Source organism: Fringilla coelebs (assembly GCF_963513975.1).
Source record: "Fringilla coelebs genome assembly, chromosome: 12".
Classification (NCBI taxonomy): domain Eukaryota; kingdom Metazoa; phylum Chordata; class Aves; order Passeriformes; family Fringillidae; genus Fringilla; species Fringilla coelebs.
Genome location: NC_140038.1, coordinates 7,622,496 through 7,641,980, shown reverse-complemented (window position 1 = coordinate 7,641,980; position 19,485 = coordinate 7,622,496). Strand labels below are relative to the sequence as shown.

Here is a 19,485-nt window from a genome sequence, read left to right as displayed (position 1 = left end):
TGCTAACAGACCTGCCTCAGTATTGCTTTGGGGTCTGGCAGGGTCTTCAGTGTTGTCCACCTTTCAGTATTCCTCACTGCTACGTGCGTCAGGCTGCTTGCAATGTTCCTGGATATAGGGTTCCCAGGACAATTGCTGTTTGATCATTCTGTAAAAAGCATTAAATAGTGCTTTAGTTTTCTTTAGTCTAAAGAAAGTTCACAGATGTCTCTTGGGCAGTCTTTTAAAAACTCAAATTCTAAAACATTTTTCTTTACTTACTAACAGAAAGGGTTAATTTTGCTCTGTATAGTCTATGAAGAATTGTGCTTAAAAACCTAGAATGAGCAAAAGAGGTCCCTGCAGCTAAGCTGGAGACTCCCTCAGAACAAGTATCACATGTCCTTTCTTAGCTGTCTGGTCTTACTGCTGGCACTAAGCAGCTGTTGAGCTGGGTAAGCTTTTGGTGTGACCCATCCTAAAGACTGGCATTTAAAGCCAGGTGCTGCCAAACTTCCCAGATGGTATCTCTGCACTGCCCTTTACTAATTGAAAGAATTCTTGCTTGGGAACTCTGTCTCCTGTGCTGACTCCTCACCTAGATATTGGAATAGCAAAAACATCCTCTGATATGTGTAACACTTCAGCCTCAGCAGGAAGGATTTGGTAGCTTGAAGAAATCACTGTAGAGATCATCATTATTTGTGGAAGGATGAGGCCGACTTCTGTAATACCGTTGTCAATTTATATGTAGGATGAGAGACTAGTTGTTCTGTCCATTTTCAAAACCAGCTGAAAAACTAGATTACAAGATAAAAATCAGCCCTATTTTGAATGTCTTTAGGAAGATGCTACTTTAGCATAAGAAAAGTAAGAGCAAGGAGTTTGAGATGTGCTAAAAACACATTTGGGAAGAGCCTGTAAGTTCATATTTTCCATAATTTTCTGTAGGGACAAACATTGTGTATTGCAGATCATCTTTGTTCTGCAGTAATAGCACTAACATGTAGCTGATTATATTTTATAATTGTAAAATGTTTCTGGTTAGCACACTTTGAAAAAATGTCGGGGAGAGGAAATGAGGTAAAGGGGACCCTGACACAGCGCAGATGTTAAACAATAGTGTCACACTGCACACAGGGAATGACACTTTTGTCTCTTGGGAAGTGCAGCTGTCAGTTTTTACAAGTTTCCCTCACCTAGAACCAGTGGTGGCATCAAGTTGTTTCCTGTATCAGCTTGATATATGAAATATTCAGGGTTTATTGGAAAGTTTAAATAAAATCAAGGGAAAAAAATCTACTCCCCTGCTTTTCTGATGTTCCCTTTTTGTTCTATCAGCTTTTTCCCCTTTAAAATTTCATGTCTTAGGTAGACTAGACCTGACCATTTGCAGGCTTTTGAGTTGGCAGGGTGTATTTGCCTGCACACCTAGCAGCAGCCCAGGAGTCTGTGGCTTCAGATACTCACCTGACTATTTTGTGCTGTGCCCTCAGTGTCTGTATTTTAGTTACTGTTCTTGAGAGCTTCCCCATTTGCATTCTCTTGATGCGTACAGGAATCAAAGCAGCATAAAATTACACTGGCTTTGGACTGTGTAGGGGAAATGTAAAATGAATTTTGTCTTTGTGTAGTAACTATAGTATTTTTTGCCTTATTTTTAAGGCAAAACAGATATTCTTACCTTGGAGTAATGCTCCTTTCAAGTATTAGGGGATGCTTGGAAACAGGTAGAGAGAGGGCTCATGGGGAAATTTACTGTAGCGTCTAATTAACTAGTGCTCATTATTCAGAAATCTTTGGGGAGTGGAATTAGTTGCAGCTTACGACATTACAGAACTTTTTTGTTTCTAGGACACTTAGCACGCATTTAAATAGCTAAATATTTGTATCTCTTTTTAATAAGTCAGGAACTATTTTCAAGGGAACAACCAGTGCAGTCATGTTTTAGTGTGGTGCAGTCTAGCTTATGCACCTAAACTGGAGATCCAAAAGAGGAATAAGAAAATCTCTACCAGTGATGTTTGGGAATGAAGTAGAAGGATAAATGCTTACTTTTTATTTGGTTAGACATACTGGTTTTAGCATCCTTTTAATCAACTGTGGGAGCCTCCAAAAGGGACTCTATCTGAATAAAGAGAGGCATGAATAGGGATTTTAAATAAGCTACTGTGCTTGTTTTTATCAATGACTTACAACAAGATGGTTGTTTATAATGGAAGAGTGCTTCTCTTCACAGTTTGTTGTGGAGATTGGAGTACTTTCCTGTATTCTGTTTAGCTGCCTTCGGGCACATGGCTTTAAAACTGGCAGAGGAATGCACTGAGAAGTTGTAGTATGTCTTGGCTGAATAGCTAAGCATTGTTTCTCATATTTTAGACTTCATTTTGCTTCTGGAAAGTACATCCTACTTGTGTTTCGATTTTTGTAACTTCTTTTATTCTTTACTGCATGTCTTGGATGAGCAGACTTGCTGTAATCTGTTTTCTGAATCAAATTTCTGACTCTTGAAGCATTATTTCTGATGAGGATCTTAACAGTCTTAACTCTGTATGGGGATTTAATCCATTTGTTCTTTATGGGCAGTGATGCTCATTATTGCCCAGCAGCACCATCTAGCTGTTAGTAGTGCAGAACTTCTCTCTTTTTTCCCTCCAGTACAGACTTCTCCTTTATGAGAACAGATGGGTTTGCACCTACTGACCAAGCCATTGTTATTCTTGAGAAAATACCTTTTCCCCCCTTCTTAGCAAGTCAGTCTGCTATTACATGAAAGGCTTCTATTTTTGTCTCTTATTTCAAATGTTCTTTAAATCCTTGCTTATTTGCCAACTTCCAGGAAGGAAACTTTATTTTTCTAGCTCATTATAAATATTCATCTGTTCCAACCCTATTAAATTATTTAGTGTTCATCAGATAGCAGTGTAGTGGTTAACATTTCAGCACGCAGCACATGTTATGTTCATTTCTGCTGTAGTACAGCTGGTAGCTGTAGCTCAATACAACAATACAAGAATATCTGATCTTTTGAACTCAAGGAATAGATATTACATTCTGTAGAATTTTCCTTGCTTTCATCATTTAAAAACAAGATAACTTGTCCTAAATTCCTTCAGTTTGTGCTCCAAGTGTGTGTAAGAAATGCATAAGAAGCAACAAATTGTCTTTTGACTAAAATGTGTGGATGAGAAGCGCTCCCCTCTTGTCATAGCTGTGAATTGAAGGCCTTATCCTCTCCGAGGAGATGAGAAATGAGGAACATATTTACACGGGCTTGGCAGGGCTTTGCAAGGATGATAGGTGCCACACCAGCAGCACTTGTGTTTCAGGGCAGCTGACGCAGAAGGGAGCAGATAAATTAGCTTGGTCACAGCAAAGCCTAAGAATTAAGTCTAAAAATCCATGATTTCTATAGGAAGGGGTGAGAAAAAGACTATTGTGATGGATTTTCTTCCTTTCTTCCCTTTGCTTGTCTGTCAATACACAGCACGTGTGTGTGACCTGTATGCTTGGAGCTTTAGAGTCTGTGTCCCATGTGCTGCTGCTTTCTTCACTGCTGTAACTAGGGAAGTCCTTTGTTAATGTGCTGTTAGGGAGAAAATACTAGGATTCAGAAATGGTAGAAACTATTAATAATGTGATAGTCTAAGAACAAAACCTTCCTAAGTAGTAATGGTGATCCTTTACCTTCAACATGATGAATGAAAGGATTTATTCTTTAGTCTGAGTAGACTGAGATCATAGAAGCAGTTCTGTATGCAGAGTGGAATCTTTTTTTCTAATATAGTCATCGAAGCAGAGAAGATGAGAGAATAACTAAACCAGGAGCTGTCTCTACACCTGTAAAGAATGCAGATGATATTTCTAAAGCTGTGGAAGAGGTGACAGTTGAAAGAACTGAAAAGCCAACTCCGCCACTCCCAGGTAAAAATATTAAAGTACATTAATTATGCGTGTTGTTGAGAGGGGATGACCAGTGAAGACTCAATGCTCTTGCGTGTTTGTGGAATGACTTTCAAGTCCTAAAACAGATCAAGTCCTCATTATTTTTATTTCTGGGCACAAACAATCTTTGTAACCATAATCTCATTTATATCTTAAGAGTTTGGTCCTGAAAACCTAAGTTGTGGGTTCTGTCATTATATAGGGGTCAGATTTCAGTGTTTAGGGTTGTAGTTATAAGTGATGGTTGTAAAGAGTTTTGTACTGATTTCTGAGAAAAGGTTAAAATCTGTCATTTCTGAGTGTTCAGCAGTAAATGTGTTCTTATGGGTTACTGTAGCAGACTATATTTATAACGACAATGTATTTAAGCCAGTTTAGAGCTCCTGTTCTCAAGATACAACTCAGAACACTCCAAAATGCTTTGTTCATGTAGCACTTAACTACAGTCAAGGACAAAGAAGGCAGGTTAACAAATGCAGTACAGCTAATCAAACTAGAACAAAATCTTTCCTTTTTCCCAAAAGGAAAGGATAAGCTAAATGGCAGCAGATAAAAGCCAGATGGTGTAAAAAAGGAAAAAAAAACCAAAACAAACAAAACAAAAGATGAAACAGGACACTGTTCCGGGCAGGCTGGCACTTACAAGATTTTTGTTTACAGAATGAGGCACTTCAGTGAAATTACAAGTGGAGAAAGGAGCTGTGCAGATGGTTTAGAGGGAGCTGTTACTGAAAGGCTGGGTGCAATGAGAGAAAGCACATTCAAGCTTGAAAATATTTGAGGACCTGAGGGATGAGCAGTGACACTTCTGCGTGTAGTAGTCAGTAGATTAGTGAAGAGCTGGAAGGGTTCTGATGTTGATAGACTCTAAAATATCTTGAAAATAAGAACAGTAAATTTTCTGATACAGCAGCCATTATTAAAAAGGTGGTGATAAGAGGTGACCTTTTACAGCAGTGTTATGAAGAGAGGCAAATTAAGTAATTTATATTTGTCAAGGTGGAAAAGGATGTGGTCGTGAGATTAGAAAGTCAAATTCTTCATTTCTGTAAGATACTGAAGATTAATAATTGGCATAATACCAATCCAGCCAGATAGGCAACCCTTAAGATGGTTCTTAATCCAAAATAATGTACTGATAATTGGTCTGAGGGGCTAGCAAACCAGTGATAGTGTGGGGGGGGGTTTTGTTGGTTGGTGGGGAAAGAGAAATGTTCTGTTCTTGTATGAATGGAAAGAGGCACGTGGAAATACTTAGTTTGGATGGGAGGAGTTGTAGGCCAGTACGTAAAGCTAATATTTATATTAAAGTCTGCAGAGAAAATTCACTTGCCCAAGAGAAACTGAGATAAAAAAGTGTAGCAAACAGTCTCACAAAAGCTCTCGGGAAATGAGGATCCTTCCAAGACTGTAATGAAAATGTTATAGAAGTGGTTGGCAGAATCTGTGATGGTTTGCTGCTTAGACTAGGGGCAAGGGCAAGATGACTGTCATAGTTGTTTGTGGGAGAAGGGTGGGAGGAAAGTATTTGTTGGGAGGGAGGGATCATCAGAGGCTTAGCCTAGGAAAGGTTCATTAGAGACTTAATGGAAAATACTGTGTTACTGTATGGGAAGGACCAGAGTCACATCAGAAAAAGGCATAATTACCCAATTGTTGCCTGAAATTGCCAATTTCAAACTGGTCTGTTCAGTGATTTGAAAGAAACATGGTGCAGTTGTTGGCAAGATCAGGAATATTAGACTAGTTCAAAGTCGGCCTTGATTGAAATCAGATTTTTTCCTGTGTGCAAAAATGAGCTTATAAATCCTTGTAGCATGACTAGGCCTTTATCAGAGAAGAGCCCCTGCTAGTGCTCATTGCTGAGGGAAGCCTGCAGTGGCAGTTTCCTCACAGGAACTCCAGAGAAGCTCTGCAGCAAAGCTATAGTAAGTGCATAGCTCTAAGGACCACCAGCCGGACCTCAGGCATGTGCAGTAGATTGAGGTCTTACGGCATTTTCATTTCAAAAATTGATTCTTGAGTGAAGAGAACCAATGTAAAATTAAGAGGTCAGGTCAGAAAAATTAAGGTTAGAAACAGAAGGATTGAAAGCGGTCTTGGGAGCATGAAGCCTTTTAGTTCTCCTCCTTTGAAGTGTTCAGAGTACTTAATGAACTGCAAAGGAAGTTTGGGAATATTTACTGTAGTAGTTGCTAGGCCAGTAACACACTGCTCTGAATGGCGTGATGAGAGTGGCTTCAGTTGTGAGTTTTCTAGTATTTTACTTCTAAGTGGGTTTATGTGGGGTAGAGGGAAGGCTCCTGAAGAAATCATTAACTAAGTCTGAACTTAGTTAAACTTCGCATTTTCATCTTGAAATGACCAAATGGACATTGGGAATCTTTGGTATTTTGATAGAACCAAAGCCAGTGTATGCACAAGGAGGTCAGCCAGATGTGGATTTACCAGTCAGTCCATCTGATGGTCCTTTACCCAATTCAACCCATGAAGATGGAATGCTTCGGTAATGTATCTCTGAACTCTCTTTGAACCTGCCTGCTTCTTAGCAAACCAAACTTTTATCCAGGGTAGTCAAAAACCTCTCTCTGTGCTCTGATATCATGTCCAGTGTTCTGTTCTGACCCTTCTGTTCACAAACAATAGGATGAAGACATGAGATTTATTTCTGAGCCTTGTAGGCATTTACACTGTGTTATATACCATTTTAAAGTCTATTCATTTCTATGGAAATTCGCCCTTAAAATAATCAACAGGTGAAAAGGAATGGCTGGGTTTGTCTCTTCCTGGGCACTCTCTCTCCTCCTTTCCTGTCCCCATCTCCAAGAGAGGAAAGTTACTGTGGTATATTCTTTACCTTTCATAGTAATTGGAGAGCAGTGAATAAAGGTTACTGCAGAAATGTTTGATGTCCCAGCATGGAAATAAGTCTGTTTCAACTGGGATCTCCTTTATGGGCATTAGTGTACTTGAGAATAGATTCTAGTTTGGTTTGACCTCAAATTCATCTTGATCTCTTCAGAGCCAAAATAGATCTGTATGCCAGCACAGCTTTTTAAAAGGAAGAATGTTGTTGGAAGAGAGTGTCAGTGGCTCACATAAACAGTATGAGTGTAAGACAGACAAACCATATTAAACATGTACATGCAGGTGGGTTTTTTGGAGTGCTGCTATTGAGCATGTTGTAATGCTGCAGGTGATTATGGATAGCAAAATATCCACTAATTGACTAACAAGCAGATTACTTCTTTGCATGTTTCAAATTTACCAGAATATTTTTGGCTATTACACCAGTAAGTGGAATATTTTCTAAATTTCTAGGCCAAGCATGAAACTGGTAAAATTCAGAAAAGGAGATAGTGTGGGCTTGCGGCTAGCAGGTGGCAATGATGTTGGCATATTTGTAGCTGGTGTTCTGGAAGACAGCCCTGCAGCAAAAGAAGGATTAGAGGAAGGGGACCAGATTCTCAGGGTATGTCAAAACTGTTAACTTTACAAATGTTTTGTTGTACCAAAGTAGGTTTTCTTTCTGTAGGATTGAATATTTTGCCTTCGTAGTCCATACACAATTTTTTCTGTATGTATTTATTAGATGATTTACTAGGAGCAAGATCTCTTTTTACTGCACTGTTGCTAGGAAGGTTAGTAAGTTTTTTACATTAAATTTTGTAGACTAATTCAGTTTATCAAGTTGTTTGATTGCATGCCAAGTGACTAAGTTGTCAGAGTGCTCTGTGGGTTACTGATGTACCTAGGTGCTCTATAATGATTATGTATATGTAATTCTAAAATGAACAGCTACCTATTTTCCTTGAAGTTGTACTTTTACTGAGAAATAAAGTGGGACTCTTTAGAGGTACATATATGCACTTGGTATGTGTGAAATTGAGTAAGAAAAAAATCATAGCAATAGTTTCAGATTTTCTATTGTATAATTAAATCTCTGTAATAGTTTCATATGCTAAATCAAACTGATTGCTTCATTGATGCCAGGTAAATAATGTAGACTTCACAAATATCATCAGAGAAGAAGCTGTCCTTTTTTTGCTTGATCTTCCTAAAGGCGAAGAAGTCACCATTTTGGCACAGAAGAAAAAAGATGGTAAATATTTGTATATTGGAAATTTTGTAGTAGACTGCTTAGAACAGCAATAAAAACTGTAGTGAACAATAACTAACTGCTGGCTTGCAGGAAATTGGCACATTAGACTACTGAGTCCTTTTGGCTTTGGGATAGGTGGCCACTACAAATGGAGTAGAGACTGATATGGTGCCAGTATACACACCCCCACACTCCCCTAAAGAAACAAACAAAATCTCAAACAAAAAATGCCTCTTCAGAATAACCCCTACCACCTAAGTAATGTCTTGGCATTATCCTTGGAGAAGTAGAAGAGTAGTTGTAGTTATGCCATTAAAAATGAGTGGTTATGCTGATGTGTTTGTGCATACAAACTTCTTTTCTCAAGATGAATTCCTGCCAGGGCAAATGAAGTAAGCTTGTGCTTTGATAAAATTTTTGACTATAAAAGCTGAATTGATATTAATAGAGTTTACTATAAATAGTAATGGTGCTTAAAATAGAGCAGCTCTGAGACCTTAAGGCTTCTTGAAGCAATGTACATTTAAAACAAGGAGAATTAAGGTGAGGCATTGCTTTGTGTAATTCTTGTGAGCATTATAACATCACATGAACTTATGTAACACTTGATGTTTTGGGATTTCTTTTCCTTCTTTCAGTTTATCGTCGCATTGTTGAGTCTGATGTAGGGGATTCTTTCTATATCAGAACTCATTTTGAATATGAGAAGGAATCTCCTTATGGACTAAGTTTCAATAAAGGTGAAGTGTTCCGGGTGGTGGACACTCTGTACAATGGCAAGCTGGGTTCGTGGCTGGCCATTCGAATTGGGAAGAATCATAAGGAAGTGGAAAGAGGTATCATACCTAACAAGAACAGGTACGATCCTGCAATAGTTCAATTACTGATTCAAACCCACAGTTTTAAATGGCATCTGTATAATGAATGACTGGACTCCATTGCACGACACAAGTTTATAGAATTGTTTCAGTAAGAAACAGTGTAAACAGACTGAGTAAAATATCTGTGGATTTGCTTTTGACTTGGCATGGTCCATGAATAAACTTTCTTTTCAATACAAGAGGCAAGGATGTAATAAGTTTTAGAAATGTGATACCAGGCTCAGTAGTTGTCTTGTAGTTCATAATACACCAAAAGCTTGCTTCAGCAGGGGCAGTGTTTTTTTGAGAGTGTAAGCTTGCTAGTCAGGCATTACTTCAGAAGCTGACTTCTTGGTAACTGGGATTTGTTATCACCTTAGAGCTGAGCAGCTGGCTAGTGTACAGTACACGCTTCCAAAGACAGCAGGAGGAGATCGAGCAGACTTTTGGAGATTCCGAGGCTTGCGGAGCTCAAAAAGAAATCTCCGGAAAAGCAGAGAGGATCTTTCTGCCCAACCTGTTCAGACAAAGTTTCCTGCCTATGAAAGAGTTGTTCTTCGGGAAGGTATGGCTTTACTCTTACTGCACACTACAGATTTGTGTGCTTTGGTTTGGAAAGGCCAGTTTAGGTAAATGTATCTTGCATTTGGTTTAAGCAATCGATATATCTTGACTTTTCTTTTTTCCTTCAATTCTAGCTGGATTTCTCAGACCTGTAACCATTTTTGGTCCAATAGCTGATGTTGCACGGGAGAAACTTGCTAGAGAAGAACCAGATATCTTCCAAATTGCAAGTAGGTGTGAGGTTAGGTTTTTACTGCAGTTAGGAAATAGCTTTCTTTGGGTAGATTGTTTCTACGTTATTACTTTAGTTAACGTGTTTAACAAGACATTGACAATGTAAAGGAGCAGACGAAATGTAAGTTCTTCTACTACATTGCTGCTGATAATTCTCTGAAGACATATTAGTTCTATTTATAGCCACCTCAAATTTCATTTTAATTCTGTACCTTATTCTGTTTCTAAGTGCTTTTGTAAAGATGTGATTTTTATGGCCATAATGGTGGGTAGACTTTAATGAATAATCTGTAATCACAAGTGTCTTCAAGCTGAATTGACAGCTTGAGCTATGAAATGGTTTGTTTTATCTTAATAAGGGAATGTAGAATATGTTGTAAACTTACAATAGGTTTTTACTGTGTCCTCTTTACCAGAAAGTGAACCAAGAGATGCTGGCACTGACCAACGCAGTTCTGGCATTATTCGTCTCCACACTATAAAGCAGATAATTGATAGAGTAAGTCTTCTATTGTCACTGGACTTCTAACACAAGAAAAGTAAAACTGATAACATGAAGTGCTGGGTGTTTTAAGTGTAGAACGGTAGCTAACTGTGTTTGCTTTGAAAATAACTTTCTCATCTCTCTATTGGTTAATAAGAAAAACCCTACCACCTTCTTCTCTGTATTAATAACTGCAGCCTGGATGTGCTTCTAGGCTTTGTTCCAGAGACTGTTGTCCTCTCTCCATTAAGGCTCTTTTAGGCTGTTTCCTCTTTCATTTAAAGCCATGGTGTGACATTATAGCTAGAAATGGTTACTTTATTTATGAAGTTGTTCGTTTTGCCCCACCCCAGTGTACAAATTGATCACTTGACATAATTATTATATAAGTGTGAGGACTAAGAAAGGGTGCTTCCATCTCCCTTCTTTAATATCCTTAAAACCTATGCCATTAGTGCATTATATGAGGCTCACCTATTTATTTCCTTACTTAAAAAAAAACTGGAAGATTTTCAGATGCTGAAGTATGAGAGGGAAGAAAGCTATAATAGCAGCAAAGTCAGCATGCTTCATGCTGTGTACCTGATTGCATTGAATGAAAGCTGGCCAAGTTCTGCATTCACAGTGATATTTTTTTGTAAAAAGGAAGATAGAAGTGTGTAATGGGACTAAATCTTGTGTTTTGGTTTTTTCCTATTTACAGAATGCTGATAGGAAACTGCTTCTTTTTATTTGCTTACTTTGAGGAGATTTTTAAAAAATAAAATTAAATGTAAAAAATCCTAGAGTTATACAGTAGTCCTGCAGTTCAAAATGTATATGCCTATTTAGGCTTGTATTGGAATTGGTTTGGTTTTTATTGTTTTGTTAATTCAAATAGGAGAAGGATTTAAATCAATACTTTGAAACAATGAATTCTCTAAAGGTAATACAAAATCAGTTTGTGGAGTATGTTAAAATATTTCATCTAGGACATAAATGATTCACTTTCTTGCCTCTGTCCTCCTTGTCACTGCAGGACAAACATGCTTTGTTAGATGTCACTCCCAATGCAGTGGACCGTCTGAATTATGCCCAGTGGTATCCAATTGTAGTGTTCCTAAATCCTGACTCTAAGCAGGGAGTGAAGACCATGAGAATGAGGTTGTGCCCAGAATCACGAAAAAGTGCCAGGAAGCTGTATGAAAGAGCTCACAAGCTCCGCAAAAATAATCACCACCTCTTCACAAGTAAGTAATTAGACAGACTGGATTAGAAATTCTGAGAGGAAAGGGGAAGCAAGATGAGAGAAGCTTCTACCTCCAGAATTTTCTGCAAATGGAGCAGGTCAAGCAGTGACAGACTTGCTCAGGCTTTGCCATTCAATAACCAGTAGTTAATTGGTGTGTGCATTGTTTGCACATGACTGCTCAAATGTAAAGCAATCTGAAACATCAGAATGACATTTCTAATAGATCTTGTGGCTTTGCAGGCTCATCAGCCAAAATCAAAACTTGAATAAATAGGAAAATGATGTAACTTTATTGTTTTAGTCTGGCTAAACTCAAGCCTCTCTTTATTCTAAGGTACTGTTAATTCAGTGTTTCCTGTGGGATAAAACGTCCCAAACCACATCAGGCCTTAAGGTTGTTTTGGATACTACTTTACATTACTGTTTAAATCTCATAGTTTTAACCTACCAGTTTATACTGCTTTTATTACTCATGGTACACATCCTTCTCATAGTTCTGCAGAAATCATAAGTCATACTAATCTGCTGTACTTCTAGCTACCATTAACTTGAATTCAATGAATGAAGGATGGTATGGAGCTCTTAAGGAAGCAATTCAGCAACAACAGAACCAACTGGTGTGGGTTTCAGAAGGAAAGGTAAGAAATAATGTTTGGGGGGGAAATGGCAAAATAGTATTCATGAGAGGTTTTCTGTGAAGATCTAAAGCAGTAATGCCTCCTGGCTGTGTGAGCTGCTCAAAACTGATTTGTCACTGCATTATAGCACTTACTCTGTTAATGAGGGCTGTACAGTTTGTCCTTATGCATGTAGCAGTGTAGTAAGGGAGAATTTGGTTATTGGCATTGTTAACTGGAGGATATAGTAATGCTGTGAAGATTTTGTGGGGATTGGATGGGTTTTTGTCAATTGTTCTGGGAATTTCACTGCAAGGCTTCTCAGGACTGGGATTGCCTGATGATGGAGTGTGTTTTTCGTTATTATGAAAGCAAGTGGCATGTTCATGTTCTTACTGACCTTTCTGAGAACAGTTGTGAGAAAACACATGCTAAATCACAAGTTAGTATTCTGTGTTCCCCACTAAATTGCCACTTTCCTTCTTGAGCTGCATGTTACTCTATGCACATTAGATCCATCCTCTTGAAGAACTATTATCAAGTGAAGTGCAAACTAAAAGTAAGCAAATGATGAATCAGCTCTTGTTGTGGGTTTCTTAATTAGATCTGGATTAGACTGTAGCTCCTTATATGTACCTGCAAAATAATGATTCTGGTATCATAAAACCACTTTAAAGTGCAGCTCTTTATTTTTCCAAGCACTTTGATACCTGTGGGCACTATCCCCTTACTCTGACAGCCATCTGGTCCCTTAATAAAGTGATTCAAAGAGCTAGGCTGCAGATAAGTCTTTTAGGTCTCGGCTTAACACATTCAGTGATGGAAACCTGATTTCTTGTCCCCTGTGATGATATTGATACTGAATTTGATAAAACTCCCACCTCTACATTGCAAGAGAAAGGGTGTTCTTTAGAAGGTATTTCAATAAATGTGTACCCTAATTTTGTTTGCCACAGGCAGATGGTGCTACAAGTGATGATCTTGATTTACACGATGACCGCCTTTCTTACCTCTCCGCTCCCGGCAGTGAGTATTCCATGTACAGCACAGACAGCAGACACACGTCTGACTATGAAGACACAGACACAGAAGGGGGTGCTTACACTGATCAAGAACTGGATGAAACTCTGAATGATGAGGTTGGGACTCCTCCAGAATCTGCTATTACACGCTCCTCTGAACCTGTTCGAGAGGATTCTTCTGGAATGCATCATGAGACTCAGACTTACCCTGCTTATTCATCTCAAGCTCAGCCACAGCCAAATCTCAGAATAGACTCTTCAGGATTTAAAGCAACTACTACTCAGCCGGTAAGAAAGTCATTTTATACACTGACCACTAGACACTTTTACTTCAGGTTGCAAGTTCTTTTGAATAAGAGATGTCCATTTATATTCTGCTTACCGGTGTTGTGTGTGCATACAAGAATCTGTCAACGGCAGCAATACATTACAGTGAATTGGAGAGTCAGCTTGCCCTGCCTGTTTTAGTGACTCATTGACAGGAGGGGGATTGAAGTACCATTCTACTTTGATTAAATGTTTTGCTTTCATAATCCTCAACCTAATGAATTTTTGGAAGAGCTAGTGCATGATACTATCAGTACATTTCATTCTACATCTAGCTGCTTTGGTCAGAGCATCACTTAAATTATTTTAATATAAATCAAAAAGTCATACATTGATTCAATAGCAGTATATTTAAAATATTTTAAACACTTCACAGAAAGCAGAAGCCTCACCTGCAGTCCCTTACCTTTCCCCGTCGCCTGAATCAAACCCTGCAACCTCATCAGCCTCTGCAGTAAATGCTAATGTAAACCTAACTAATGTCAGACTGGAGGAGCCTACTGCTGCTCCTTACAACTCTTACCAACCACAAGCGGGCCCCTTAAGAACACCGAGTACTGAGGGAGCTCATGTAGTACTAAGAGACCAAGAGCCATCATCCTTATCGCCGCATATAGACCCAGCAAAGGTACCTGTGCCACGTTGTTGTGCTGATTTCCTGCTATACATCCAGCTAGCACATGATCTTTGTTTTGCCCTTATTTGAAGAATTCCTTCTATTTTTTTTTTTCTTCTAAGAGAATCATGCAGGTTACAAAAAACAGTTCATCCAAATTGCTAAAGCATCATGTAATGTTTTGTGTGCATGGCTTCAAACTCTATCCTTTTCACTTCTCAAAACCACGACTTTTCTAAAAAGGCTGCGTTCTGTATTTTGATTTTACTTTGACTTCCTTAGCTTGTCAACGTTCTCCTGTTAATGAGGCCTCAAGAAAAATCTTATTTTCCTAAAATTTAAATCATGCTGAATCGTTGATCACGAAGCTGACTCTAGTTTGTTGAGTGACTTTATCTACTTCTTAAGCAATGCTATAGAACTATCTTACTGTATTTATATATTTCACTTCCACTCTTTCCATATTCTGAATAAAAGTGCGTGTGCCCCGCTGAGCACCAAACCCCAGACATGAGGCTATTACCTTTCTCCAAGTTCAGCTTCCTCTGGTTGCAAACATCTGCATCAAATTATTCTGCTTTTAAACAAAATTAAAGCCAACATTTAAAACCTGGGTTTGTTTCAAATACTACCTTTCAACTGCAGCTGAAGTTGCTCTTCATTTTAGCTGAGCAGTGTCTCTCTCTAACAGGTGTACCGAAAGGATCCATACATTAATGAAGAAGCATCCAGACAAAGCTACGTCTTAAAACAGCCAGCAATGAATCACCCAGTACAGAGACAGGAGAGAGACCCAAATCTGATCTATGAATCCCAGGCTCAGTATGCAGAAAAACAGCCGAGTAGGGATTATGAGCAGTCAACATATAGGTATGACTCTACAAACTATGTAGATCAATTTTCTCGTGGTTATGACCCTCGCCTACATTATGATGACCGTGTGCCTCCCTACGAGGAGCACTGGACATATTATGAGGAGAAGCAGCCCTATAACCAAACAAGAACAGCTTATGAAAACCAGCCTCCAAGGGATCTTGATTCCAGACAAAATCTAGAAGAGAGCACAGAACGCAGCTATTACCCAGCACAACCTCGTTTTGAGGAACCCCCTGCAATGAGCTACGAGAGCAGACCTCGCTATGAGCACGCCCCCAAAAACTTCAGCTTACCACAAGTGCGATACGAAGATCAGCACGCGGTGGGCTACGACACCCACGGCCGATACAAGCCAGAGGCTCAGCCATACCAGTCAGCCATATCTCGGTCTCCTGAACCCAAGCAGTACTTCGATCCACACATAAGGGGCTATGAACAAGGACCTCCTCAAGCTTACAATGCTAAAGCTGGACAGTATGAACCTTCTCATAGCACTTCAGGTGTTTCTCTTCCTCCTCCCCCTTCATCACAAACCAAACCAGAAGTTTTGCCTTCCAACAGTAAACCACTGCCTACACCACCATCTCTAGCTGAGGAAGAAGAAGATCCAGCCATGAAACCACAGTCTGTGCGAAGTAGGGTTAAGATATTTGAAAGGAGAAGATCCCCATCTTTGGAAAAAATGAAGGATACGAGTGATACATCAACTGTCAAGGTAAGTCATTTAAGTTTTTAAAAGTTCCTGCTTTTTTACTAATGAGACTGCACTGCAACAGGTGAAATATTGTCTCAGAAACAAAGCTTTACTGCTTGTGAAATATTGCCTTTTAGCAACCTAAATGTGGTATGTTTTAAAAGCAGAACCTGAACACTTCTTGTGAAAACACTGGCAGGGGTCTTGTTATACTGGAAACTCCTCTAATTCTTCTTTTGCTGGTACTTACTTTTTCTTTTGGAGGAAGGGGAGGTAGTCTTCGTTTTCTTAATCATAAAGTGCTTGATCTTTCTAAATGTTAGAATTTAAGAGAATATGCTGTGCTTTTCTTTACAGCCTCCAGAACTAGCACCTAAGCCTGCACTCACAAGTGTGAGTGGCCCAAAACCAACTTCTCAAAGCCAGTATGAGCACGAGAAAACAACCTACAGGTAGATGCACAACTGATTAAATTTAGTTTTCAATATGAGCTTAGACTATTCAGAAACACATCTTAGTGCTTCGAATTGGAAACTGCAGAGAGGAGTTGGAGTGTGTCAGTATGGTTTGTATATCGATAGTAAAGCAAGCAGGGCATGAAGTCAGTTATTATGGGTGTGATTGCTGGGAGATGGGGGAAAAATAAAATGATTTCTCAGCATTTTTGATAATGAAATTTATTAAGTATCTCTGTTCTACTTTTTTCTATCTTTAATTGAGCTAATTAGAAAGTAAAACGAAAGGGGAAAGAGAAGGTATAAGGGAAATGAGGGTTTTCTTTCCTTATGGTATGTCACAACTGTCTAATTCCCATGCAATGTAGGTAAAAAGGCAAGGTGTGCAATTATAAGAATTACATGTACATTACTTTATTACTAGCTAGGTTATAAAATAGAATTGTAGTTTGGGCACTATGCTTATTCAACTGGGCAAGGCAACTGTGTGTTGTTGTTCTTGGTTAGGGCCCCAGAACCACAGAGACCTCAAGTGAAGCCACCTGAAGATATTGTGCGTTCCAACCACTATGACCCTGAGGAGGATGAGGAGTATTACCGCAAGCAGCTCTCCTACTTCGATCGCAGGAGTTTTGAAAACAAGCCATCGGCACAGGTTCCTGCCAGCCATCATTCTGAGCCCACCAAACCAATCCATTCACAGAATCAGCTGAATTTCAGCAATTATTCTAAGTAAGTTTGGGTTCTTGGGGTTTTTTTAATTTGAAAAAGGAGGGGGGCATCTAGGACTAAACCAGAAATTCTGCCTGTGTTCAGTGGAGTTAGTTTACAAACGCATACCTCTATAACATTTTATTTTGGTAAATTAATAATTTTTATGGGTATCAGGGTCTTCACGTTTCTTTTATTTACAATCACAGAATTCTTTTGGTTGGAAAAACCACTAACATCAAGTCCAACCATAACCCAGCACTGCCAGGTCCATCACTTAAATCAGTCCCTAAGTGCCACATCTACACATCTTTTCACCTCCAGGGATGGTTACTCCATGACTTCCTGGGCAGCCTGTTCCAATGGCTGATAACCCTTTCAGTAATGAAATAATTTCCCAATATCCAGCCTGAACTTCCCTGGCACAATTTGAGGTGACTTCTTCTTGACCTGTCACTTCTTACCTGGGAGAAGAGGCTGACCCCCACCTGACTACAATCTCCTTTCAGTGAGTTGTAGACTGATAATGTCTCTTCTGAGCCTTCTCCAGGCTGAGCCCCCCAGGCTCCCTCAGCTGCAACTCACAAGACTTGTGCTCCAGACCCTTCTCCAGCCCTGTTGCCCTTTTCTGGACCTGCTCAATGTCCTTCTTGCAGGGAGGGGCCCAGAACTGGACACAACACTGCAGGAGTGGCCTCAGCAGTGCCCAGTTCGGCGGGACAGTCGCTGCCCTGGTCCTGCTGGACACACCATGGCTGCTACGGGCCAGGTGCCACTGGCCTTCTTGGCCACCTGGGCACACCTGGCTCACGTTCAGCTGCTGTTGACCAGCACCCCCCAGGGCCTTTTGCAGCTTTCCAGCCCCTCTGCCCCAGCCTGTGGCACTGCAGGGGTTGGTGTGAGCCAAGGGCAGGACCCAGCCCTGGGCCTGGTTGAACCTCGCACAGTTTGCCTCAGCCCACTGGTCCAGCCTGTCCAGATCCCTCTGCAGAGCTTTCCTACCCTCCAGCAAATCAACACTCCCACTTAATTTGGAGTCACCCATGGAGTTACTGGGGGAAGTAAATTAATTGCCTCATCAAGATCATGGATTGTGTTCTGTTTATGATCGTAAGCAGCACATAGCGAAGTATTTTCTTAGTCTAATACAGTAGTGCTTTCACATCTTTCAAAACAAAGGTTGTGGTGTATTCCAGTTCTGCATGCATTTGTTCTTGTGCACTTTAACCATGTTTGACATTAGGAAACTGAGCCTTTAGGGAATATTGCTGAGGCCAGAATTTAATCTGTTGATGGAAACATCTGTTTCCTGTATTCTTTTGCTTCCTTGATTTGGAACATTTTGATACAGAAATTGTGTGAAAGCTCATACACAAATTTAGTGCAGGTAAAGAGCTGGCTGTTTTGGATGATACTCACACCAACTTTTTTAATACTCTCCACAGTTACCTAAATTTGTTTTGATTCTGTAAAGTTGTTTTGAAACTAGCAAGATGTTTGTAGATGTTACTGTGAAAGGCTACCTTGGCTTGCTGCATACAGCCTGAAAATTGGGTAAATTTTTGAAAGCTTTGGTTTTATTCTTGCTTGAAACATGGACTATTCAGGTCAAGTTGAAAATCTGGCAGTTTTAATGTAAATGAGATCTTTATAAAACTTCAGCTAGCTAGTTTTATTATTTCACTCTGATGTCTGTGATCTTCCAGTGTCTGTCTTTGTGACCTGAGAATGTTGGAATACTCCAAAAACCTTGATAGATTTTAAAGATTTCACTTTTTTTTTCCCAAATGATGTCTGTATTGGATATCTGTAACCAGTTCTGATTCTCAGGCAAGCATGCTTCTTATCCTTCCTTTTCACTTGCTCAGTGTCTTCTGTTGGAAAGATGAGAGCTTAGCTGTTCTGCTCCCTGGGCATCGTAAGCACAGACCTAAGAAAACTGTCCTGACTCATATTGGTAATTTTCAAAATTCCACTCTCACATACAAACCCAGTATTACCTACAGATGATGCATTTTGGTCTGTAGGCGTGGACCATGTTGCCATTGAAAATCCAAGTCATGCTTTGGGAGAAGTGTAATTGTGAGGATTGTAAAATTCTTCAGATGGAGAGCGTAGAAAGCTTTCATTGTACATTTGTTATTCTGCAGTGTTGTCTTGGTGAAAAGCATGAGAGAGACACAACTATTGAATTTTTGGTGCAGAACAGCTCATGGTTGAGAGAGATTGTTCCATATTTCTACCTACTGCTTCTGTCTGCTGTGACACTTGTATTCTTTGGCTGTTCAGATGTGGTTGTGTTTTGCTGGTGAGTTAGTGTATAACTTCAGGGCTTATACATATGGGAAGGTCACCTCTTACTGCCACAGAGTGGAGTAAGGAATTAACTGGTTTTAAGGCTGACAATTTCATGTATCATATGGGACAAACATGTGTTGTGGTTTGGCTTTGTGAAAGAATGTAACCCTTAACAGGAAGGGACAGACATGGGAAAAAAAATGTACCCAGGGTAGTCCAGTGCAAATAGACAAATACTAAAATATTAATGTAAGTGGAAAGAGATAAACAAGGCTTCTGCTCAGTTGGACAGTACTGGCTCTAGTACACTGCAGTGTCCTTGTGTGGAAACACAAACCAACTGCTGTCTTGAGAAGGCATTCATGTTTAGGACTCTCCTTTCATCCAGCTTCCACATTGTTCCTGTTACTTGATCAGTATTAATCTTTTTTTCCCTGTGAATTTCTATGGTAATTGCTATTCTGTGAATA

General features: G+C 39.6%; 1 protein-coding gene across 7 annotated transcripts in view; it reads left to right on the top strand.

The window, feature by feature from the left end:
• Positions 1–19,485, top strand: part of TJP1 (tight junction protein 1) — a 148,775-nt gene that overhangs the window by 118,381 nt on the left and 10,909 nt on the right. For 5 of the 7 annotated variants that reach the window (XM_084214023.1, XM_084214024.1, XM_084214025.1 and 2 more), the window contains exons 9-23: positions 3,767–3,903; positions 6,325–6,430; positions 7,246–7,396; positions 7,918–8,026; positions 8,665–8,884; positions 9,267–9,451; positions 9,585–9,680; positions 10,101–10,183; positions 11,187–11,397; positions 11,937–12,037; positions 12,973–13,326; positions 13,742–13,993; positions 14,673–15,572; positions 15,909–16,003; positions 16,514–16,738. In XM_084214023.1, coding sequence (XP_084070149.1) covers positions 3,767–3,903; positions 6,325–6,430; positions 7,246–7,396; positions 7,918–8,026; positions 8,665–8,884; positions 9,267–9,451; positions 9,585–9,680; positions 10,101–10,183; positions 11,187–11,397; positions 11,937–12,037; positions 12,973–13,326; positions 13,742–13,993; positions 14,673–15,572; positions 15,909–16,003; positions 16,514–16,738 — 3,225 coding nt within the window. The remainder of the gene's footprint in view (positions 1–3,766; positions 3,904–6,324; positions 6,431–7,245; positions 7,397–7,917; positions 8,027–8,664; positions 8,885–9,266; positions 9,452–9,584; positions 9,681–10,100; positions 10,184–11,186; positions 11,398–11,936; positions 12,038–12,972; positions 13,327–13,741; positions 13,994–14,672; positions 15,573–15,908; positions 16,004–16,513; positions 16,739–19,485) is intronic. The other 2 variants (XM_084214027.1, XM_084214026.1) reach the window with 1 other exon arrangement.